General features: G+C 36.5%; 1 protein-coding gene across 6 annotated transcripts in view; it reads left to right on the top strand.

Annotated features, from left to right (window-relative positions):
- Nucleotides 1-25,998, top strand: part of LOC110384005 (uncharacterized protein) — a 76,011-nt gene that overhangs the window by 34,915 nt on the left and 15,098 nt on the right. For 5 of the 6 annotated variants that reach the window (XM_021345013.3, XM_021345015.3, XM_021345016.3 and 2 more), the window contains 15 exons: nucleotides 2,768-2,945; nucleotides 3,754-3,856; nucleotides 4,236-4,357; nucleotides 5,386-5,537; nucleotides 6,818-6,997; nucleotides 8,261-8,309; nucleotides 10,141-10,305; nucleotides 11,266-11,555; nucleotides 11,920-12,071; nucleotides 12,593-12,807; nucleotides 13,054-13,396; nucleotides 13,747-13,907; nucleotides 14,232-14,345; nucleotides 14,834-14,975; nucleotides 15,359-15,565. In XM_021345013.3, the coding sequence (XP_021200688.3) occupies nucleotides 2,768-2,945; nucleotides 3,754-3,856; nucleotides 4,236-4,357; nucleotides 5,386-5,537; nucleotides 6,818-6,997; nucleotides 8,261-8,309; nucleotides 10,141-10,305; nucleotides 11,266-11,555; nucleotides 11,920-12,071; nucleotides 12,593-12,807; nucleotides 13,054-13,396; nucleotides 13,747-13,907; nucleotides 14,232-14,345; nucleotides 14,834-14,975; nucleotides 15,359-15,565 (2,573 nt within the window). The remainder of the gene's footprint in view (nucleotides 1-2,767; nucleotides 2,946-3,753; nucleotides 3,857-4,235; nucleotides 4,358-5,385; nucleotides 5,538-6,817; nucleotides 6,998-8,260; nucleotides 8,310-10,140; nucleotides 10,306-11,265; nucleotides 11,556-11,919; nucleotides 12,072-12,592; nucleotides 12,808-13,053; nucleotides 13,397-13,746; nucleotides 13,908-14,231; nucleotides 14,346-14,833; nucleotides 14,976-15,358; nucleotides 15,566-25,998) is intronic. The other variant, XM_021345014.3, reaches the window with a different exon arrangement.

Raw genomic sequence — 25,998 nt, 5'->3', positions numbered from 1 at the left:
GATAGCGACTCGTTTGAATATGAGTCGAATCGATTTTGGGATAGCAAAGCAACCGGTTGTAGTGAGTCATGTTGTGTAATATGGCTCGGGAATTTTGATTCAGTGTTGGAAGATATGGCGTTCAAATTGTGGTTGACGGCTGTATCTACTGATGGATTTGTGGCAAAAAATAACGTACTTATTCATAATGTACTTGGGTCAAGTTATTTCTTAAGTATAAAGAACATTGGCAGAAGCAGTCTACGAATAAGCAAACAATTAACAAAAAGTCAGGGAATAGTTTTTAAAATTAGATTTTTCCGTCGATATGTCTTCGATCAAGATAATCGCTAGGACTCCAGGTGTATTTCATTATTTAATCGGACAGCCGAACCTTGTTCGACAGTTAGTAGTTAACGGCTTTTAACATCGTCTCTAATCTGTGAATTTATTGGAAGCAAATTCCTAATAGGAATGGAAGTAAAACCACAAAACCATTTTATTGCCGATATTTATTATAATGAATTGGCAACTGTTTATTTTACTGTTAGTTGGAAATAACTTTAGAAATATTTTTTTCTTGATATTAACAGAAAAATAACAAAAACTACATAATTTATCAAAAAATACTTTTGAATACATATAGAGAATTAAGCACCCGCCTTTTCTACTCCTTGAAAATTGATGCTAAGCTCCGAATTTTCGTATCGTTTTCACGAATACAAAGTTATTCAAGAGGAAGTACCGAAGTGTAGTACCCCCCTGTGCCTGTAACCCCCCATAAAATAGCCTACACAAATGCTCACGAGCTTAACGCAAAGCTACAAAATATACAGGTTTGATTAACTCATCAAACGGAAGCCACGCTCCAAAAATGTCCTCGGATAACGTCATACGTCATGTAGTTACAATCCTACGTCCATATTGTACTACCATAGCGTAGGTACTAAATGAATGTATTGTTTGTTAAGTACTCAATCCATTCAACGCGTTATATAAATGTATCTATTCTGATTACACATTACACAGAATTACAAATAACGTAATGTGTATAGGTAACTGTTATATTCCGTTATTAGGTCCAGTCTCAACAATATACACCACATACCTACCTACCACTTATAGATATCTTCACAGCTTTTTTATCGGCCCACTGCTGGGCTGGGCACAGGCCTCCTCTCACACGGAGAAGGATTGATCGTTAATCACCACGCTTTCGCAATGCGGGTTCGCGGTTTCAGACTTTACAGTCCAGGTTTCCTGACCTTTTAATCAGCCATTAGTAATTAAGATATACTTAGAAAGTACATATACACTTATAAAAGTTGCATTGGTACTTGCCTGACACACACATGCATGAGAGGTTGACGCTTTACCCACTAGGCGACTTTTAGATATATTTATACACAACATGTTATAACGAACACTAAATATGTAGGTAAAATTTAAATTTGCTAAGTTACTACTTAAAATAAAATATTTAGCCAAATTCAGCACATTGTATTTAGATTTCTAGGTAAATTAATGCAATTTTTATGAATTCAAGTCCTATATAATTACGACAGGTCAACGGTTAATTAAGTTATTGTGATAATTTACATTTTTGGTTAGTAATTCAATGTAGCACTTAATTATGTAAATCACAATAAAAATATACTTCAGTTCTCAGATATTTCTTTGATCTGAGCTTCAGTTATTAACAATTTAAGCGACAAAATTGTTTTCTTATTTTGTCAATCTGAAATGTTGTCTGTTCTCGAAACCTCTTCGAACTAAAGTTAAAATCTGATTTTTATTGCAATACTTAAATCCTTTAAGGGAAGTTGTAAAGAAGAGGTTTATTTTTGGCTCCATTTCTTTAATTTCTCAGGTACTGAAACGAATACTAAAGTTAATAGACTAAAGTTCTATATATTAATTAAACGCTTTATTCTAAATGTCAAGGGCACGTCTTTGTGTCAATTCTTATTGTATAATTTTGCACTTTATACACAAATTAACGGTCACTATAAAATGTTGGCGGATCCTCAAGAAAATGGTCAAATGCTAACCCCATGTCCCATTCCGTTTGTAGATCTGTAACAACAGATAATTTTAGTACTTACATACAATTAAAAAAAAAAATTCAATTAGAAAAAAAATGATGTTTGGAAACTTTGATAGGTACATCACTGCGTCTATCTTTATCTTAAATCATTATAGTACAACCCGTATTTGCAAAACAACTAAAAGCACAAAACAAATAATTACACTGAAGACTATATATCCCCAGGTCAAGCCATGTCGAACATACCGTGAACTTCAAACAAATAGTGCCATGATACGCGGTGAATTGTAATTATATACGCGATTTATACCAAAGGCCGTCTGCTTTGCTGATGTCGGTCGTAGGTCAAGTTAACGGCGGAGACCCTCTGTGATGTCGGTTGTGGTCTTTGTTTGTTTATGTTCTTATGTAAAAGCTGCTGGCTGATATTTGTAACTTTTAGACAAAACCAGAAACTGTTTTCTTTCCAAACTGTAGCTTGCAGAAATCTCATGCTCAGCCCTCTGCTCATGGAGATTTTTTAGGTAAAATTCTAAAACTCATTTCAATGTACACACTGTGTATGAAGGACTCCGGAAGTGGTTCTATAACGAAAACCATTTTTGTTTTATATACCAGCAGTTTTTCCTGCCAGACTGGTCATTCAGGCAGCTTTTCCTGCCAGAGTCTTTCTGGCAGATCCGATCGTTTGTTGTTTGTTAGCTGGCTTACACACATACTGACCTCAACCTTCTTCCCCAGGGTCACTCTGAGTCGAAGGGTGCAAAGAAGCGAGAGAAGAGCAGCTCGGGCAACGGGAACAAGCCCAGCAGGGGCGTGGCCACTTCCTTCGGGTTCCGCCGCCGACCGGCCAGCACCTCGCGTGCTGACGACAACTCGCGCAGGAAACAGAAGGCGCATGATAAGAACGGGAATGGAGGTAGGAATATCTTTGCTAATATTGTTAAGGCTAGAGGAAGGTTTTAACCCTTTCCTTTTTTGGCTAGCTCTATTGTGATATACTTTTGGATATGAGGTGAAAGATCGCTAAGATTAATCCCTAAAAAGTATCATCGTGTAGGTTCGTTTGGCTTGTTCACCCCTTTAGACTAAAAGGCCAACTCAATTGAAATATGGCGCAAATGCGGTGAAAGATGGCTATAAAACTAATTCGTAAAAATCAACATCGATTGCAGCAATGTTATAGCTTAGCTTATAGCAAGTTTTTGTTAAAAGCTTAGCAGTGTCGTAACCATGTCGAAATAGAAGATAAGGTGCTCACTAATTTGAATAGAGCTAGCTAGGCATCACAAAAAGATCATTAGATAGCGCGGGCTGTATGTAGTAGTGTACTATCTAGATGTTTAGTATTCAGCTGTCAAAATGTTACGAAGGTAAGCAGTGAAAGTAACTCTGCTTCTTACTACTTGGTACTCGTATGTTCTAGGAAATTGAGAGGAAACATGAAATCGGTAGGACAATGATTGTACCGGATCAAATAATGTCAATTGTTATCCAAAACATGATTAAAATCTTGTCAAAATATATCGATGGAGAACAAAGACATTGTAATAATTTCCACCGAATCATATTGAAAAAACATGATGAAGAAATACAAAACATCTCAAACGTTATCTTGTAGAATGGTACAATAAGAAACTTGTAGCTTTAATGACGAGTTGCATGCACGCACCGGGTGTGTATAACAGGTAATATGTCCATATATAATGATCAACATTTCACGACAGGTTCCACGGAGGATTTACGTCCGGAGGAGGTGTTGTCGGGCCGGTCGACGCCTCTCGCGAGACCCCGCAAGGAGACCGCCGGCCAGCCATTACGTTCCACCAGGTAACAAACCAGATCACACCCGCACCTTACATAACCGCTATCGAAAGCAAGTGCTATAGGGAAATGACATAATAAAAACGCAAATTAACTTATTCATAAAATAGAAAGCAAACGCTTTTATCATTTTATTGTAATTCTAATTCTAAACGTGAATGCGGAGGCACACAGGTTACCTACAAATGATTGCGCGCCTGATGCGGACGGAGAGAAATTTATTGCTTTTACATTTTGCGTAGGCGTTTCAATTTAAACGGTAGCTTCAATGTGTCTAGATGGCTAAAGACTAGCAGACACTTTAATTTGACTGCGTGCTTCATTGCTGATTGAATAAATAAGCACTTTCTTCTGATATCTGTCTTATTATTGTCTCATTTGTTAGGTTCGGTTTCAGGCAACAACACGCCAAAACTGCGAAGGTCGGGGACGTAAGCGTGGCCGCGGAGCCGGCCTTCGGAGCCCCGCATAAGGACAAGGAGTCTACTATCAATAACAATGCATTAGGTGAGCATGCGTGATCAGAGTTGTAATATCAGTTATATGTGTGTCAGCATGTTGATTACAGCGCTTTAATTATTGAAATATACCTAGGTATATGTATAATAATTTGCATAAAAAAAACGTAAATATGGTCTCAAATATTTTAAATCTTAATTTGTTTAAAATATTTGGCAAAAAATTGAAAGTGCACATCAGTTTTTGGAATGCAGGCTTTTAAAGCAGGTATCTAGATTATGTTAATCAGATGTCGTTCACCCGTTATAGATTATGGAAATTGCATTTGAGAGGATTCCTTAAATGGGCATTTAGAAAATAGCAAATGAATTTTATGATTATAAAAGCCAATAAATATGGCTTGAATAAAAATATGATTTCATCGAATTTCTAACACATACAGGCAGAAAATGAGAAATTCGTTTTCTAAATATAAGACATTATACGAAACCGTCCATATTTTACATGCCTCAATAAATTCTTCGATCGATATAATATTACTCCGAACCAATGGTTTGCTCTGCTGTGTCTGCCATTTTCTCTGATAAATGAAGGCGTCTTTTATGAAAACCTATCCGCTTAAAGAAACCTGATGAAGTATTCACGTCGATCCAGGAATGTGTTCACGATAAATGGGCGTTAACTTAATCCGATTATGTAAAACGGACCATTTGACGGTTTCCGTATAAAGTGACCAAGTGAAATTTTAGAATGTAAGACGTGCTTGATTGACTGTTGTACTTAGCTATGCTAAATTCACTTACTATGCATCTGAACGTCTCAACTTAGTCAACTGAAAAGCTGCCCAATGTTTTCAACACGACACGAAGTTTTCCTAAGGTGACTGTACCGCATATGAGTAAACAAAGAAAATCCGATGAATTGAGAACCTCCTCCCTATTGTGGAGTTGGTAAAAAGATTTGAAGGACTTCTTGATAAGAGTATAACAGAGAAAAGGGATTTTTTATTTTCGACCACGTATTGCTAAACCTCGTGTAACTTCCGAAGATCTAAAATCAATGTGTATAAATTCCAGACAAAAAGGCGGGATACAATCAGCTGCCGTTGCAGGCGACGCAGGTGTCTTCAACCGGGGTGACCACCGTGGTCGGAGCTGGTGGCGTGCCGAAGACGCTCACCAAACAGACCGTCATACTGACGTATCAAACGCAGCAGATACCTGCACAGGTGAGCTTATGCATATGCAGTTGTTGATCTTTCGAGGATACTATGTACCAGGGGGTAAGGGGAAAGGGCAGGGTATGGAACAACTTTACTGTCACTAATGCCAATAGCCATTGCTTTTAGAGGTGTTTCAAACAGCGCGTTACGGGTATATGTGCATTACGAGTACGAGTACGAGCGCGTTACGAGTATTTATTAGCTCCGTGAATGATGAGCTTTTGATACTTAATACAGAAAAACATATTAATTAAGTACCTAATAGACCAAGAAATAGTATAAGTTTGCTTCTACAAATGGATCGATGCTGGTAAGATTTGAAAACCACTTGTTTGGTAATGCAGTTGTTGAGTTTTAGGTACCTCTAATACCAAGGTATAATCATCGGCAAGGATATTGAGCCCTGACCTTCACCTGCGCAGAAGTGATTCATTGGTTTATTGCCTACAAAGCGATCCCCATTCTTCCGCCGAGAGCTCATTTTCCGTGCCGATAACTATATTAAAGATATAAAAGATCCGCTGAAGAGCGTTAACCATGCATAATGGAAAACTCTAGCTTAGTATACCCAAGTAAAACGGTGTTCTATAAAACTTTAACAGTCTACAATGCTTGTTTCCTGGCAATTAAAAGATATCCGCCTTTTCTAGGTTAAAAGGCTGGAACAATACAATACTCACCATAAAACTCACCAGTATTTATGTTTATGGAAATGCAATCTCCATTTAGGTAGACTTTCTCATACGTTTTACCATAATTTTCCATTGTGGTATTATGTTACTGGTCTGAAAATGTAATATGATTCCACTTTCTCATATTTAATTTAGAATGTAGAAATGATTGAAGACGTTCTTGCAATGTCTGTCGCATTAGACGAATGTAGCATAACCTGAATCATGCGAAGTCGTGTGTTGTTTCATTATGATGAATGTTTTCATTCCAATATATTCATAGACAGTTATTCGATGTTCAATCAGACATTCGCCGGGAATTGGACAACATACCTATTTATAACGTTATTGCTGAAAGAAAGACTAAAAATAAACCAAAAGAAAAAAAAAACAATACTTTAATATACTTACCTATAAACTTAGCAATATTGTCTTATGGTGAATATATGTATTGCTCGAAAAGCGTTGTGAATTATTAGTGACGTTTCAAATTCATAGATGCTACAATATTCTTAAACAAAAGTTCGCCCGTCCGTAGCTCTTACGAAAGCATATGTTTCACTGACTAAGTATATCTAAACAACATAATGGTCTAATCAGAAGTCTCAATTCCAGGATGGCCGGCCAACCAAAAGCGTGCGGATATCAGAGCCAGCTACAACACGGGGTGCATCCGTACCAAGGGTGCAGCCTGAACCCCAGCGGGCTCCTGGGAAGTACACCTTCCAGACCACGCAGCTGCCTCGACCCCAGTTCCCAGCTGTCAAGAACATTGATGCTAAGACCACTAAACAGGTAGGAACTTGGAAACAAGGCAAGAATGTTTCATTTGTAAATTCTTCAGCGACGAATTTGATTGGGATTGATTTGTCTATTTTTGATGTCGTCCTCTTGAGATGTAGGTTATAGAGTAGATAGGTATAGGTATTCGAAATTGCTTCTGAATAAAAGAATCTTTAACTATTGTAACTAAACCGTTAATTATGTATTACCTATCGATCGTTAAAGTTGTGATTACAACCTATACATTGTAGGAAACATCGATCACATTTAATTTAGGTCAACAAGCTTTCTACAAGCTTTTCTTCCTATTCCTCATCTCTCTCAATCAAAACACCACCGCCAAAATACCCATTACGAAATTTTTCACATTTAGCATTTTTAATAGACGCTAAGTATTCCATAAATTACATAATGGCTTCCTGGGCAATCAATAACAAGCTTTAATGTTTGTGAACAACAGTGGGTTTTCCGTTAACGCTGAAACTGGGTCACAACTTGTCTATTTCAGACTTGTCGTGTTCGATGCCGGTCGCCGTATACTCAAAATATCTACGGTGCACAGTGCATCTAGCGTAGCGCTCCACATGAGATTAGAGAAACGAAGATCTTTATCAACCAACTAGTTATGTATTCATGAAGATTTGCTCTACTGCTTCTCGAAAAATTTCAACTACAAAAAATACTGGACTCTAAATTCCTTTACAATGTTATTGCAAATGTAAAATGATTTAAAGAAAACAAACATAATTGTTTACCCGAAAATTTCACGCAGATCCACATTACTTGCATAATTTAAAAGTTAACATACATACTCGCACATACGTACACACATAATAGTATTTTGCAACGTACCTATCGCGTTAAAAAAGCAAATTAATTAGACTGTACATTTTCCCCTCGTTCTGGACCGTGACAAGACGTGTTTGTAAAAAGTTTTATTTCACTGTTCTTTTGATACTAAAAGTTAAAATTGTGTATTTTAATTAGTTGTTGTAATAAATAATTTTCGAAGAAACTGAAGAAAGTGAGTAGATTTGAGTCTTAAGATTTCTTGTCGGTTGTGGCCTACGTGTGTTGTCGGATTTATTTTTAAAGTTAGTGCTTGGTATACGGGTCATTTCGACATCTGTGCTCGTAACATTAGGGATAGTGGTCGGGTTCATTCACAGCTATGCACTTCTAGAAACAACATGGTCAATATATACATTTTTGTGTGCAGTGCGTGAAAGTGAAGTGAAAGGGATCACCATGGCTAATAAGTGTCTTTATCTGCAGGTGGTGAACAACACCAGGAAATCTAGTGTCACTGACGGATGGAGGGAAGGTAATTAACATGTCAATTAATTGATAATTTAATTAACAAAATTGCATCCTATTCAAATATTACTTTCTAGTTATGCAACCACAAATATTTAAATGCAAGGCCGCTAGGTGTACGTAATAATGAATTGCCTAAAACAAAAAAGTATTTCCCTGCAATTGGAATAACGAATAAATTAGTCGATAGGTTGTGAACATTGTAGATACGTAAATAAGTGCTGGGTACAATTTTGTACGTTTGGTAAAAGTCAAACCAATTTCTAAAGACTGCTGTAGAAAGTAACAAGCGTATAAAATGCTAATTATTGTTCAACAAATAACCGTTTCAGTTGTTATTGCAAAATATTTTTTTCATAATCTAAATTACACAAGAATGGTAACGAGTGGTTGCAACAAATATAATGTTAAATGAAAAAAAAAATACTTTTTGTACTTAACTTACTTAACTGTAGCAATAATTTATAATTATTCGTTGAATCACTTAAATAGGTATTTAAAGCTGAAGAGTTTATTTGAACTCGCTAATCACAGGAAGTAATTGTCCGGTTTGATAAAAATCCGGTGTAAGATAGCCCCTCCTAGCTCCGTCTTTATCGAGAGAGGCTGCAGGCTTTTTATCCAGGAGCGTTGAGTAGTTCCACGGGATGCAGTTGAAACTGCTGGTTATTACAAATAAATACCTGCGTAGATCACTAAATTATTAGAACGTTCATAAGAATGCGAAGAGAGAAAAAAATTCTGTCAAAATAATAAATTGCACTACTCCTATTCATTTTAAAATAACAAAAACAAAATTGAACGTCCTTGTTAAAAGTGACAGGTGACAAGAGAGATTCTAGAATTACAGGCAGTCTAAAATAAAGTAAAGAAAAACATTGCTATACGTTGACTCTTTTTGTCGGTATTAATTAGATGTTGCATAAACGTTAATGATTGTTCACAAATTAATGAAGTAAATAACATGGTTTTTACTTCATATGCGTGGCTATGCGAGCCATTGCTTCGTAACAATTAACAAGTTGATCGACAAAACATGCGAAAACATGTGTAAGTAGCCATTCTGAATAATGAAAGACAAAAACTAATGTATAAAAGACGCAGCAGTTCACAAACACACACAAATATATAACTATCGAACTCATGCAAAATACAAACCAGTTAAAACAACCATCCTTTCAAACCAGTTGGTTTAGTCAAACCAAACTTCGCGATCACGCAATATTTATCCAACCACGGCTACCACAAATCTTATCTTCACCGCTTCCACATCACCTCCGATAATCTGTGTCCATGTGACGGGATTAGCATTCAGACCTGGAAACACCTGACTCAGGAATGTCTTCGCTTTTCTTCCACTCGGAATGACCACTTGATTGTGGCGGATGGTTCGAGCCCCTATGACATAACCCAGCTGACGCCAGAAGCTATGGACACCATGCACAATCACATTTTTCAGATTGTCAGGCAGCTCAAGCGGTTTAACAACAACTAGCCCATTTGTAACCGCCGATTACCATACCATCATCCCACCATTTCCCAACATTACATCATCCCATCATTTCTGTACCATATCCGTAAATTTAGTTTTATATTTTATTTATTATGTATGTATATATTATATAATTGATAAAACATATCCCTCCTCAAACTACCCACAACATCTAAAACCCCTCCACAATACCTCCCCAACCCAAAACCAGTCAGGAGAAAGGCGCAGACATACCATAAGTGTTACCCTTAAAAAAAAAAAAAAACAGTTGGTTTATCTCCAAGGAGCATTATCCACAACAATATTTCTTTGTAAGCTTTTTTCACGTTATTTTTTTGATACCTAGGTGCAGCATCAGCAGTGTCCAGTGACTCCGGAGTATGGACGGGCGGGGAGGGCGCAGATGGGTCACCGCGCATGCGTCGGCGTCCGCGTAACTTGGAGATGGTCATGCGCAACTCTCATTGCTTCCATCTCAGAGAGCTGCAGGTTTCAGACCTTGATATTATGGGTGAGTACAGCCGGTTAACTGACATGCTATTTAAGATTATGTTTGCTACTGATTACTTCTTGAGGATTCGACATTTGAACCTTAAAAAAAACTAAAAGCAACGTCGAGTCATCGGATGTTATATACAACATGTAACTTAATTAATGCACATTCTGAAATTAGTTTGTTCAGAATCGTTTACTGAATCGATTTATATCATTTACTAGCTGGTGCCCGCGACTTCGTCTGCGCAGGTTTAGTATTTCGAACAATATGTTTACAAATTGTAGCCTATGTGTTATTCTGATGTATAAGCTATATTATTGTAAAGTTTCATTAAAATCCATTCAGTAGTTTTTGCGTGAAAGAGTAACAAACATCCATACATCCATACATACAAACTTTCGCGTTTATAATATTAGTAGGATTATATAAGTAATGTTTTATCCTAAAAATAATTAAAACTTTGGAAATTATTGTCATATTAACCTTGTACAGTCAAAACAAATTCAAATAGACCGTAACTCAAAGTAATAAGACTTCGTGTATTGTCGGCTTTTTCCGTAGTTTCGTTATGTTGTGTCGAGTCGAGCGGCGCGCGGCGCGATATTTGCGTGCGTAGTAGTATGACCAAAAAATTCTCCGAGAATTGGTATAACTAATTTAGTAAATAACAATGCATATACATGTTAAATTAAAAATTCAGTGTATGTATTATGATTATAACATAATATTCTAATTAGGGTGTTTGAGGGTGTGCGTTAATTACGTTACATGTTGTATAAAAAAGTCATATTAACCACTTCATTGTCGATGAAGCAGACACAATAAATAAACAATCGGCGTGTATCGGACATGACTCATGAGACAGTGAAGTTGTTAAGAGACACTGTGTACCTGAAATATTTCGTTCTTTTTGCTCTATAACAGCAAAACTTTTAGAGCTTACTAAATAGACAAATGCTTCTTCCATTATTTCAGATGACGCTCTAATCACTGGGCAAGCAGTAATACCTCTTCCAAAGCTGCCAAGTTCCTTTGACGACGAGCTGACTCCAGAGTACGAGGTCACACCAGCACCCACGTACAAACCACCATCTCCTATCCTACCAAAGCCAACCCCAGCATCAGAAGCATCACAGCGACAGAACTCCCCAATGTCCACTCTAGAACGGTACAGGAATAGGAACAGACCCACCTTGATACAGACGAGCTTGGATGAGGAGAAGTTCGTTCTGGATAGGGCACAGCCTGAGAAATTGAATAAGCAGGTATATTATCTTAATTACTTAAACTTATATTATAAGGATGATTTTTGTTTGTACCCTAAATTCGATAAAAGTATTGAACGGATTTGAAAAGTATTTGGGAAGATTTTATACGGTAAAGGAAAAAGTTCCCCCCACACGTGGGTAAAACCGCAGGAAAAAGCTAGTTGGTTAAAAATGAAATATTTAGCTATTGCATGTAAAACGTTTAATGAGGGCATCGCCTTGCTGTATAAGAAGGAAATCGTTGAATAGCACACAAAAAATGATGAAGAGCGAGTTAAAAATATATCTGTCAGTATTTATTACCAAATTGAGGAGGCCAGAAGATTTTTTTTCGATTTAATATGTGTTAATTTCCTTTTAGAATTCATTTGTGAAGTCTTCAAGTGGTGTGGTGTCACCTACCACGGTGAACTCGTCGAAGGAATCCAGTCCATCTTGCAAGAGTGAGGAAAGTCATTTCGGGAACAGCAGTGCTTGGCAGAGCCACGCAGCTGGCGAAGCTATGGCTACCAGGTATTTAATTATTATTTAGAAGTGAAATGTTATTAAAACTGACCAATCAGTGATCTGGTTTGCTATGAAAGAAAACTTTATACCAATACAATGGAGTCCACCATACTCTTGACAAAACATATTCGATAGCACCCGTTTCCAGTTTTTTTTCTAATAACATAGAATAAAGAAGCTTTGAAGACAGGTAATCAAAAACTGGATGTGAAAGCAATACAATGTTTTTTTAAAATCATTCAACACGCAAAATTAAATTCCTTTGTTGCTCTAAAAGAATAGGCCGACCTTCAACTTCGTCTACTTAACAAAAAAATAAACATATTGTCTGCTGCATTATTATTTCTTGCCCAACCGTTAATCTTAATAGTAGGTTAGAAAGACAGCTAGAGCTCTGATTATCAAGGTTAGCTTCTTACATAGATTTTTGCTTTGTTAATATTTTATTAAAGAAGTTAAAATATACGATATTTCCTTCCAAATATAATCTTATTGACAGCTAGATTGAAACGGAATTCTCCTTACAGATCTCAAGATGACGTATCCTTAGCGCTGAGCGTGTCCAGTTGCGAGGACGATAAGTCCAAACTGGAGAACAAAGAAGTTCCAGCTCCGAAGGTGCTGGAGCCGGAGATACCAAAGAAGACGATAGTCATCATGGATGAGCCTCCAGTTCCGCACCCGCTGCTCATGAAGTCTTTGACCATGAGCCAGCATGATGCGCTGAGGGGCACTATGATGGGTAAGTGGTACCTATATGAACGTCTTTGTCGAATTTGTTATAAGTTTACATAGGTGGAAGCATCATGAACGTTGCCTTTTAAATATTATATAATTTTTATTGGTTTTATCCACGTTGTTTTGCTATTTGGCCAGTAGATGGCGCAGGTTTGCCGCGTATAGATACTGTCTTAATTATCCAGCGGTAGTAATAAAAGTATGATTTAGCGATAATATCATGTGTCTTAAGAAAGTATATTTCCCACAGGTTCAATGACAAGTTCAAACTACAGCACCACGAGTACCTGCACAAACCAGAGTGGTGACCACCACAACCTAACGCTCACACTTGAAGATTCCAAATTCGATTTATCAGCTCTAGAAACTTCCACACAAAGCATGTTGGACGACGAGACTTCGCCAGCAGACAGCCTGATATCTTCAACCAGTACCAGTGACTCCAATAATGAGCTGCAGGTGGAAAGAGATCCCCCTTCAATAAGTTCGGCGTATCAGACTGCTAATACCAAGACGAGGTCACCAGAACCCGTGGTGGTAGAAAAGGATAATATTGATGGAGAAGCTATACAGCCTGTTAAAGAAGCAGTAATGTAAGTTTGAGGTTTTATTGCTTGTGCTATTTCAGTAGGCGTTATGAGTTAGAATAAAAATCGTATCGTTATCGTAGGAGTAGTGCCAACGTATTTGAAACTAACTTTGAATTTGAACTGGTCACATATTTGGAGAGAAGCCAACCGCAAAAGTAATTCGCTTGATCTCTTTATACCAACAAGTAATTTCTCAATAGCGAAATTCCGACATCTTCCTAACAGAATAAACCTTTGTTTAGAGGAATAATGCTTCCTTAGCACGCCCATCGGACTGCCAAGACTACCACATATTTATGAAAATCCTTGTAATTTGTTTTGACATAAAATATTTATTATCCTCATCCCCACAGTGAAGCATCCAGGATCAACGGCGAGAGCGGTGATGCCAGCAAGAACCCGACTCCAGAATCACCAGGAACGCCAACCCACGCGTCCGGCTCACTCTCCCTATCTGATGGACGAGACTTCTTCGACGACGAGATTGCTGACCAGCCAGCTCTTCTGTTCAGGAGTAATTTGTTTTTTTTTATAATCCACTAGCTTCCACCCTTGTCCCGAGGGAAGTCTGCAGTTGGGGAGGTCTAAGCTACCTCCTCACTAATTTTCTAACGCGACTTTCTTTTACTTATATATTTAGATTTAATTCGACCTTTGAATGTAAAACATGTTTAAAGTTACATTAATTTTGGTCATAATTACCTATGTGTTTATCGTGCAGCCGTATCGTTTATCAAATGGGGCCATTATAATTTTCACAAATGACAATTAACGTTTACACAATATGTGCCGAATTGTTAAATTATTAAATTAACTAAACCATATTTTTTTGTTCTAGAAAACGCAGACGGTAGCCCTTCAAGTAAAACCATCGAGTCGGACACAAGCAAACATCTACGAAGGTCAAGGGAAAGGATAACTTCCAGTCCACTGGTTCAAAGGAATCGTAAAAGTAAGCCTCTTTAAAGAATTTATGATACGACAGATAGTTACTTTTAAAAATTACAATAATCTAAATATACCAATAAAAACATATTTTAATCGCACTGGCAAATATGTTAATATTTAACATTCGTAATCAAAGTCACAATAGAAATAATAATTGTCAACGATTTTATAGTACCCAAGTTATTTGTCCCAATGGCGAAACAAAAACAATTGAAATAGCTACCAAAGAGTATTGTAATCATTTAGCATGCTACACCACTACGAAAGACTAGCCGGAATAATCGAAAGAGTTTAGCCTGCCCTGTGGGCAAATAAAAAATAATAAACTTCGTACGAAAAGTTTGTTCTAATTTTAAATTTCGGATGGAACGTTCAATAATTTTATTTTATCTGTAGTCGGATCGGATGATTGGCGGGAATAGTATTTTCTTAATTTTTCGTAAATGTTTTGTTTTTAGTTATTTAATGCTAATTAGAAAATGTTAAACTCAGTGTGCGGTTTGCGAAACGGCGGCACTGAACGGACGCCGTCGCTGGACACGTTGTCCAGCCTGGCGTCGGACGATCTGATGATGGACAACGATCTGGCACAGTCCATCACCAGCTTACAGAGCGTCGATGACTATATTGAGAGGTATGGAATATTCTACATTCTAGACAATATATTTTTTCAGGTCGTTTCTATGTTAGAATATAAGAAAGAGATCGGTGTTTAGAGAAATCGGTGATCTAGCATTTGAGACATAGTATTGACGTCAAGTGCGTGTGTAAGATTCTTATTGATAGCATTTGGCGACGTATAAGATTAAACTTTTTTATGTGTATCTTTTAATATACCTATACTTTTGGCATGAGCTATGCCTACGTACGTTAAGTTATATACCTACTTTAATACATAACTTCTGCATAAGTATCTGCTTTGTAGTCAGTAGTAAAGAAAGTATTGACAAAATCTTACATATTAGTAATTAGTTCAATTAACAAAAAAGACCTCATCACTTATTTTTTATGCCCTAGGTTGGATAGCTCCCTTCGCAGCGGCCTCAACTCGCTAGACGAGAGGCAGCTTCGTCAAGAGCTATCTTCCTCGAAGACCGCGGTGCGGCAATGGAGCCAGCTGCTGGAACAGAACAATATGTTGGACCGGCAGCTCGCGGCCATGGCGCAAGGGATCAACGCTTCCGACTCGCTTACAGCAAGCAACAACAGTCTTTCAAACATCGGGTAAGTGTAGATGATACCTATTTGTTTTCCAGCCTAGGTTGGTTGAACTCTTCGTATGGATTTATCTGTATAACCGGTCCTATCTCTCGCTCGTTTCATCATCATCATCATCATCTCAGCCATAAGACGTCCATTGCTGAACATAGGCCTCCCCTTTAGATCTCCACAGGTACCGGTTGGAAGCGTGGTCTCTCTCGCTTGTGTAACCTCCGGAAATGATAAGACAATAGAAAATCAATGGTGTCCGTCGCTCTGGCAAACAATAAGTTAAGCCTTATCCAATTTCTTTGCTACGAATGATGGCTCGACGATTGGTATTATTTTCAACACGCGCGCCTTGCGAGGCATTCGTTGTTGACCAACCTTTACACGGCTGTTTATGGACAGTGGATGCCAGGGATAATCTAGACACACGGCAGTGTGTCCGCCAAGTTCGAGCAAAAAAAGCGGCACACCGGCGGTGGGTTATATTACACGAACCATTTCGGGCCAAATTCGACCCTCCTATAATTCAAAATCTATTTTATTTACGCATATCAAATTTCTAGTATCTGTTGAGACCCCCTCACTTATCTAAAATACAAAATTTCATTAATATACCTTTTGTAGGTCTTGAGATATTGACGTCAGAAAATCGCTATTTTTACTATACACTCACTGACTGACTCACTCATCAAAAACCTAGACCACTTCCAATGGTCGTATTGACTTGAAATTTGGCATGGAGGTAGGTCTTTATGTCAAGGTAAAGGGAAAAATCTGAAAATGGCCAAGTGTGAGTCGGTTTCAAAATAATGAAGGTGTAAATTTATACCCGATGTAAAATACCCCTAAGGAACTAAAACTAACTAAATTTATCTATATTTATATAATATATCTTAGAATGGTCGTACCGATCTGAATTCGTTATAAAGGTTTGTATTTAGTCAAGATAAAGTAAAAATCTGAAAACGGCCAAGTGTGAGTCACTTTCGAAAATAACGAATGTGTAACTGTGATCCACGAACATGATATATGATAACATGTCATGTCAGTCAGTTGGTAAATCTAGTCCATTTAGTTAATCTAGTTAATTTCTTTGTAAGAAGCATAGTACATATTAAAAAATCTTAAAGATAGTATAAATGAGACATTTCCTTAACTAAATTAATCATAAAAAAAATAATAAACAACCTTACAAAAATAAATGAAATCCCACCCAAAACAAAAATGTGAAAGACTGCCAAGTTCGATAATATGGGAATGCTTCGCCTATAAAAGAAGTGAAATCTGAATAAGTACCAAGTTCCATACACATACCTCAGTTAAAAATAGTTACTTTTTAATGATGTTACTTGGCAAGTTTTAATAGAAAATTAAATACTTGATTCATTGCGTTTAGTAGTTTTATAACAAGGTGTGTGAAAACTTGCCAAGTGAGATCATTAAAAAGTAACTATTTTTAACTGAGGTATGTGTATACCTATCGAACTTGGCAGTCTTTCACATTTTTGTTTTGGGTGGGTATAAGATTACTTAGATGCTATTGACTTGGGCACACTGAAACATCAATGCACCGGTATTGAATTCTAATACTTATATGTATCTTTAGCTAAGTATTTCTCTGAAGAGCTATAAAATCTCGTGAATAAAATCTTTATCGACTGCAATGCCTGAAAAGACTTGATACCTAAACTTTACGAACGATTCGTATACCATTGTAAAGTTAGCTAACAATTGCATAAATGTTAAATCATCTCACTTAAACGACCTTTTGTAATGCACTTTCTTTCAATAGGCTACAAACCTTTGCCACCTGATTACGCCTTTTTATGACCTGGCAGGTCAATACAAATTCATTTCAAAGTACCCACGTGTATGTTTAGTCTTTGTCTATCGTCAATGGAGCGTCTACTCGAGTGCCACGTGTAGGGCTGCCATCTCAAATTTCGCCAAACCCGGACATTTGGCTTAAATCGCATTTTTTCCCCGAACGAGTACGATTTTTTTTAAACAAAATAATACCTAATTTGTAATCCATTTACTATTAACATATACTTAAATTCAATGAGGTGCTTCCTTACATGAAAAGTGTCCGGGTTTTCCCCGGACACTTCTTGAAACCCAGCCCGGACGGCCCCCGGACGGCCTCCAAACGAGGACAAATCCGGGGAAACCCGGACGGATGGCAGCCCTAGCCACGTGGGGTGTCACAGTGTTCAGTGAAGGACAAGAACTGCCCATTACGTTACATTTAATCTGCATTTTGCAGTGATTGTTTAGTTGGACATAAGTTTTGCTGAAGAAGCTAATTAACTGTGGGTTATATTCTCTTTTATTAATGTATAAAACATTAAGCTATATATTCACTTGCTGAATGGCTAACGCAAAATACTGAGGATTTGACTGGAATTTAACGAAACTGGGGTCCAAATTGGTTTCCTATGAAACCTGATCATATTGTGGCCACCACGATGATAGTCAGATAGTCCTTGTTTAGGGTCATTAAGCATTCAAATATTTACATTAAAAGCAATTAGGATAATGGTAAAATAAACATTTGACAATATACATTTCACCATCACTACAACTTCAGTTTGTAATCTCGAAAGGTTCAAAGCACGTCGAGTATCTACCGTCATTGCATTTTGCTGATAAATGTAGTAACGTTTGATGATAAGGGAAAGGACCATTACTAATGTTTAGAATAGATGTATCATTTTAACCAACTGAAATAAGGATCAAAGATTTTATTTTTATTCGGGATTATTATAATTGTCAAGGAACACCGCGGAAACCACGAAAATACTCATCTGTTCTTTTCAAATCAAAGTCTGATAGTATCTCCAATAAGGTCTATTTATAAAAGGCATTGATATACAAAAAACTTTTTTTATGATATGATGAAAATTATAAAAGGTTCTTATGAAACGTCGGAAGGAAGGAACTCCAGGATTACTCTTTTAGCAAAAATACCTTCATACCGGTAGCTTCCGCAAGCATCTATATTTATATGTTAATATCTTGATGAATTGAATATTGCTATTTATTTACGATTAACCTATGGCCGCATGCCGCACCCGGTAGTTATGTTGGTGTTGACAGCATTGTTCGTGCTCATAGATACTGAGACAATCGAACAAAAGGCGTGTTGACAGCCTCGCGTCCACACAAAGGATGTCCTAAGAATCACATCTCAAGAAAACAAACAATACTTTTAACCTGGTTGCTTATGATACCTACATGTTTCCCTTGCATATTTTACACACCATTATCGATCTTTTATACAATTTCCTTCTTATTGAACAAAGGCATCTGCATATTTAAATAATATCCGCTATTGGAAGTTTTTAATATGAAAACAGCATTTTTCATAATAAAGCCGCAATCTGGAATCTAGAGATCGTGAAATGGTTACACAACGTTTTTATTATTTTTATTCCTAACAATGTTAAAAACGAAAATTGCGAGACGTGACAACGTAAAGATACTAGATTAAGGTTTCGAAATATGATCACAAAAGCTTCTCTTCATAAACTATGTTTGCAAGAAGCCTACAAAAAATATTATAAAATAACATTTTCCTTAAGGTTTAAGTAAGTCTTGTGCTTAAGTATTTTGTTTTACTTAAGCACAAGACTTACTTAAAAAATCTGGAAGCCTTTGTAATTTAAGCCAAGTGGCTCCCTTTATCTACTTATCACATTAGCCGGCCTTACCTAATGTTCTGTAATGGAACTACAACGAACCATTACGAGTGCTTTACTTGTCCAAAAATAAAACATATTTAAGATACGGAGCAAGCAATTACTTACTTCAAACTTCAAACGCAGCTCAGTATAATTTCGTTAATTGCCGGGCTACCGTTCTTGTTTCGATTTGTTCCAACTTTTACGCGTATTAACATTTAAACAATAAGGTCAGGTCGATTATAAAATATTTTTCAAAGTAACTTTCGGCCTATTATCGCAAATATCAAGGTGTGGTTCCACGTGATTGTTCCGAGTAATGCATTATGTAGGTAGGAATTACCGCATTACGTTTTTGCTTCTTGCGTCGATACTGAGTATTAAGTTTTGATATTTGAGATAATTCGTGCCCCGGTAGTATGCGATTTTGTTCCTCAACTTTTTATGCTTAAGGCCTTCACTAAATCTTAGCGATACCTAATTGACTACACATTAATAATTCAGAAACATAAATCTACCCTACCCTTAATATCCAATGCTGCAGATCAATCGTTTAGATGTGCACCACAAGTAAATATGTACATGTAGAAGTTTGCGCAAGTGTTTGTAAAAATTGAAACAATGCCAAAGAACCGTTCCAGTTCCAATTATCAGATTAATTGTGTGGGTATATGTTTGACCTCCATGCGCTCGCGCCGTTGCACGACACCACAATAGCTATTTACGACAATGGGAAATTGTTTCCTTGGGACTTGCAGCTGGGGCCAGGTAACCTTCCTAGTAGACCTTTCATTACCATGCAGTCGTTAAAAGGCACATCCTACGTACAGCAATCTTATTTATCACGGAAGATGTCTGCTTAAGTGTAAATTAAATTCCTGGATTAATTTCTTGTAGCACTCGGATTCAATTATATTTTTTTATGAAATCTTCGAGGTGAGTTTACTTTTAATTGAGTTTTATCTGTCATGACACAATTGAAAACAAAAATGCCAGTGTTTACTTAAGCCCGATCTTAATTGTGAAAATCTATCAGTAGTATAGTTTCGTAAGAATTTCGCGGTGCGGCCATCGATTTTCAAGGTAGATTTTACGGGCGAGCTTTTGTGTGTCGAAAGGTCCTTGCTCCATGAGGTAATCAGATAAAGTAGCAAGCGGCGCAGCTGGCTCGGGGCTTCGGTTCATCTCGCCGCGTGCTTGCGTCCGCGTGCCAGGCGGGCCCGATCGGATGTTAGTCTGTAACTCGTCGCGCACGCGGACGTACGTAGCCGGCACGCAGCACGAGCACGACACGTGCCCGCGACCTCGCGGTACACGACACGATCCGATCGAGATTATTATCTTCCGATATCGAACGCACGGGTCACTGAACGATCGTAATTCGACAACATTCATGTGCGGCTGCAGTTTATCGCAGTTTCTATGTTTACGTTACGTTTAAATTAGGATGCTTTAGTGACTGGCGTGAATCGAAAATCAGGGTAACGGCTCCCAAGGATAGTTGTTATTCCTTACGTGCAGTGATACCTAGGTAAAGCTGGTAATTTAATTAAGAGGCAGCAACCTTACTCACGTAGGTACTGATTTATTTAAAACTGAATACACAATAGCTGTTCAGAACTAAAGTAGTAAAGCGACAGTAAATAGATATGTTATTTAAGCTAGTTAACCCGTACTAAATTGTGCCTTGTTATGATCACAATGGAATGAGTTAAATAAGTTTATTCACCCTTCTATTTACTGGTATCAGTAATAACAGTATCAACAAAGGATGTGTTAGACGTTTCCTTCATAAATCTACATGATAAGTGTCATGTTTAACAACAAAGAGTAAATGAGTAATTATGCGATAAGACTGAAAATGCCTGAATATACTTTATTTGATGAATATTTGACGAGCAACGGATTTTGCAAAGGCGTGATGTAAATCCCTGTTTAAACTTTGATTCAATAAATACATCGTACCAGGAAACATGACCCTTTTCCCTATCAGGTAAAAAGCACATTTACGGCACAAAATAACACATCACAAAATAACATTAGCATGAATAAGCACAATAAATAAAGGGTTCGAGTATTTTACATGTACCCTCAATTTGTTGACAGTGTTTGTAACGCTATCTTATCGCACTGATAACTGGACTGAATACGATCGTTAATATGAGCATAGCAATTTATATTGCATATTACACACATGACGAATGCAAGTACTTCGTGAATGTCACTCTACATAGGTAGCTGTATGAATTCCAGACGATAAATCGTGTCGTCTTTGTTAACTCCTTCTATTATTGCATAGAAGTCTCAACGACTATTCATGAAGTTACTCAATAAGAAATAGGTCTAATAAAAAATCGTAGCATTATGGTTTTCAACTGTCTACGCAATTATTTCGTAACGCTACGAAAGTCTACGAAATCCATTTTGTCTAATTCATAGAAAATACTTATTATATCGTCCATTATTTGATCTCAAACAGTAAAACTACCAGGATCACGTCATTGTCTGTGCTCTGAAGAATTTATTGCTATACAATTCAATTGATAAACGGTTCAATGTGCCATTGTTGTCCAAAATCCGTTGCTATAGCAACATTGAATAGCTTGAAGCTCGAAACTTTTTAGTATGGGCTCGGCTCGGCCAAATGCCGAAGCTTTACAAAACTATTCTTTTAACTATACCGCACTTTAAATAAATGTCTGAAGTTTTTAATAATAATGAAGACTGTGATAATGTGGACGATACGTGAGTGGAATATTCAAAGTAGTGCTTTAAGTTGGCTGAAAATAAATTAAGAAAAAATCTTATAAAAATCGTAGCGTATGCTCTCGTTAGTTCATACATTAGTATACTTTATGGTGCCAGTTATTGCAAATTTTACCGTTTCTTGGAGCTTCGTTGGTAATTAATGCTTACATACATAATGTATTTTGTATTTTTTGTTCATTGTCTTAAGTTCGTTATTTGAATTATTTTAACATGCTATTTAAACTTTCTCATCAAATCATTTATTCAAAAAATTCTAGATAGGTACAGTAGATGAGTTAGATTCTAGATAGGTACTATTAAACATATTCTAATGGATACTTACCATGTGATCACAGTCATTGGTTACAATAATAGTATCTGCAAAGGTAGCTTTCTCGTAAGACTTCCATTCACAATATGCATAAAAGAAGTCATTCACAACGCATTAGGTATCCGGCTTTCATACAAATTCGACCTTAGTTCCATCTTTAGTGACCGCACTCTAAATTAGCCATTAGCTTTATGTATCATACTAACTTTCTAACTACCTATTCTAATGTCACTCACGTACCTTTTTCACTGAAAAACTTTCAGCTCACACGTACTTTTTACATTTTTACGCTCAGTTGAAATAGTTTACAGGTAGGTAATTTAATATTTAAGTAGAATCAGATTACTTTTAATTACCTGTGCTGGAGTGTCGTTAAACTGTTTAGCACAGAGTACCGAGGTCATGAGAAAAGGTTCAATGTGATTTTCGCAAGACTGACAGTGAAAAATTCATTAGTTTTTCGCAATCGATTGTTGAAACAAATCGACGATCAATTCAAGCGATCTTGCAGAAGAAATTACCATAAACTTAAGTAATCTTCCTCATTGGATTAACAGTTCTAAGCCACTCGTATAAAATGTAGTAGTCCCAAAACTTATTGTTAAGTAATAATCTTAAAATAAAATCTGAAGTATGTTCTATCTTTTGAAACATCGACGTCGAACGAAGTGTCTTACCATTAACGTCCTACATTTAAGATTACAATCATTCAAATGAACGTGCTTCGAAGTTTCGTAATTCACATCAGATGTCATGTCTGAATGGCATGTTATTACATAGCGATAGAAGTAATTGACTGGACTAACGGCATTCGAATTTCCCAGCATACACCTGTGTATCGGCTACACACATAAACCTACATATTTAATTAAAACAAGTAACATGTCCGTATTATTTGTCACTTGTCATTAATTGTGTATTAATTATTACGTGAGTAGTTAATCTGGTTAACGTTTACTGACACTTTGCTACAATTAAGGCGTAACGTAACGATACTCACTCTCGTATACACCTACACTATTAAGGATTATGTGCCAACGACATCAGTCGTTTACTAAATACTTCAGCTGATGGCGGTATCTTGAAATCAAGGCAAACAATTTTTAATCTTGGGAGCTCGATTACTTAAAGTGTACCATATAGGTTATAACGACACAGTCCTCCTAAGTAATGCAATAGCAAATTGCATAGCAGTGTTAAAGTGACAGTAGTGAATTATAACCAGTGTTGTGATGACTATGGAAAAGCCCGCCATGTCGGAGAAGGAAGCTCCGGTCAAAGGGATCGTGGCCCAAGTGGTCACTATGCTCAATGGCCAAGCTCAAAGGTACGTATTTTACCCCTGCAATTCAAAAATAAAAGCCATTGAAATCTTTATCCTGTCTCGCATTTCGTAATCACAAGCGTAAAAATGTCGAACATAAAACAAACAGTTAAAGTTTTATGTTTTTTAAAAGCAGGACAAGCTTTCTCACTAAAATCAGTTCCGTTTAGTTTCCTTTTTGTATGATTGAGGATTTTTAAACGCAATTAAATTACACAACGATGAGAATGATTGCTCAGTTATTTTGAACCGACTTTTTTTTAATAATCGCTTAAAATTAGGGGGATAAGGCTATCATTTACTTAGCATTTAATATTCCCAGCTATTAAAATCAGAAAATTATAGTGGTAAGCATAGAATCTAGATTCTGATCAGTATTATTTCATTTTCTTTATAGTAAGTTCAACTCAGTCGTGCGCGCGGCCCTATGTGTGGGTAACCCTTGTACATATACAGTGACTTTGTGTGCGTGACAAGAGGTACAGTCGGGTACAAATACAGTTATTTAGGGGTTGTATACGGCTGTTTAAAGTACAGTTATTACGTAATTTAGTTTATTTATTTATAATGATTCTGTATCGCTACTTTCACCAATGTTAATTATAAATTCTGACTCCATGTCAAAATGTCTATAGTATTCTTCTTTTTTCTTTTGTACATGTCGACAAGTATTACCCAACATCCCTTCATCAATTTGACTTAAACGTTCATTAATGAGTTTCATTATTTCCGTCTTATTTTGGTCGACATTATGCGAAGCAATATAATTTTTTTAAATTCCCCACACATTTTGTTTCCATTATTATACTAAATTATAGGTCTTTTTACATTCTTAGTCCACACATTTATTTATTGTCCGCGTACCCCGAGCTAGAAAATATGTAAGGAGTATTTAATTCATCTTAGATATTTCACTTCATTTATTTCTTAGATACTGTCAATGTCAATTTGAAAAGCCGTATGAGAAAATAATGATAAACTGTAAAATGTAATAATAAAAAGCTTTGAATGTTATTCATTTTTTTGAAACGCTACCTGACTCCTTAAAACATTTTCTCCGTGAAGAACTAGACATTTTCGTAAACGACTGTACCCATAACAAAAAGCGATAAGAACACGTCATCCTCAGAAGACGTCACTGTCACACGAATGAAAGTTGTATATTTACAAGCCGACGCACACATAGAGCCGCGCGCAAATCTGAGTTGAACTATCTATACCATTATTTAGCTATGATGTATTCCATGCTCTAAATCCTAAGCATATAATTTAAGAATTTAATAATAATTGTTAGTTTCCAGTCACGTAAAATGATTTTTAATCAATCGGTTCAAAATAAATTGCAGCTATTACATCGGTCATACGTGTTATTTGTCGCACTATTAGGTACCTACATGACAGCTATTTGCTATTGCTATTAAAATAACACAAGTGAAACGGTATCGACATACAAAAAACTAAGTGTTGACGTTACAATGAACCGTCGAGATTTTTTACAAAGTCACAACATTACATAAAGTCATTAAAAAGTTGAATAGGCCAATAATTAAACGTAATCACGGAACGCTCTTTTATATATTACATAATAGCTTGAATGAAGAGTCATATTGGTGTCATATTTAGGTGGATATCCGAAAAGATATATAATTACCATAAATTCGTGTAATTACCCAACTTTCAAATACCTTTAAAATTCAGTTTTATCCTCTCGCAAACGATTTGTTTACGTATGACATCATATGATAAATGTTTCCTTTTACAATGTTATTTATTGATACTTTCAAATGCGAATGACATAATCTAGCACAAATAAGTACTAAAACCGGTCAAGAGCACTGCACCTTGCCGAGATGTTGGAGTTCACGTTACATTCCGACAGCAACTGTTGATCTCAGATTAATGTGGCAGCTAACTAACAAAAAATAGCTTAGTTATAACGGCAAACCTAACTAATGACATACTACTGACTACCTATATGTTAAAGTGTGTTTTCGGTTTTTTAGTCTAGACAACAGTCAGATGGAACCTAATTGTGTAATTTGATTTGCATCTAGTACACCTATGTTTAATGTCTTTGATTTACATAAAATTGCGTGAATTGGCGGTTATAAAACTATAAAATAAATAAGGTTTAGAATTAATAAAATAAATAAGGTTTAGAATTAATAACTATAGCTCAGCTGTATTATAGTATTTCAGATCAAATGTACAGAAGCACGATTTTGTAATAAATCGTTATAAATTGGATACAACGATAAACTAAATCAAGGTTTTCTCGTGGGATATAGTTTTGGTGGAATTGCGATACTTACACCCACAACGTTGCTAGCCATAAAACGAAACATAAATGGTTAGATTCGAT

This window comes from Helicoverpa armigera, chromosome 12 (assembly GCF_030705265.1).
Source record: "Helicoverpa armigera isolate CAAS_96S chromosome 12, ASM3070526v1, whole genome shotgun sequence".
Lineage (NCBI taxonomy): Eukaryota > Metazoa > Arthropoda > Insecta > Lepidoptera > Noctuidae > Helicoverpa > Helicoverpa armigera.
This window is presented reverse-complemented; position numbering and strand designations above follow the sequence as displayed.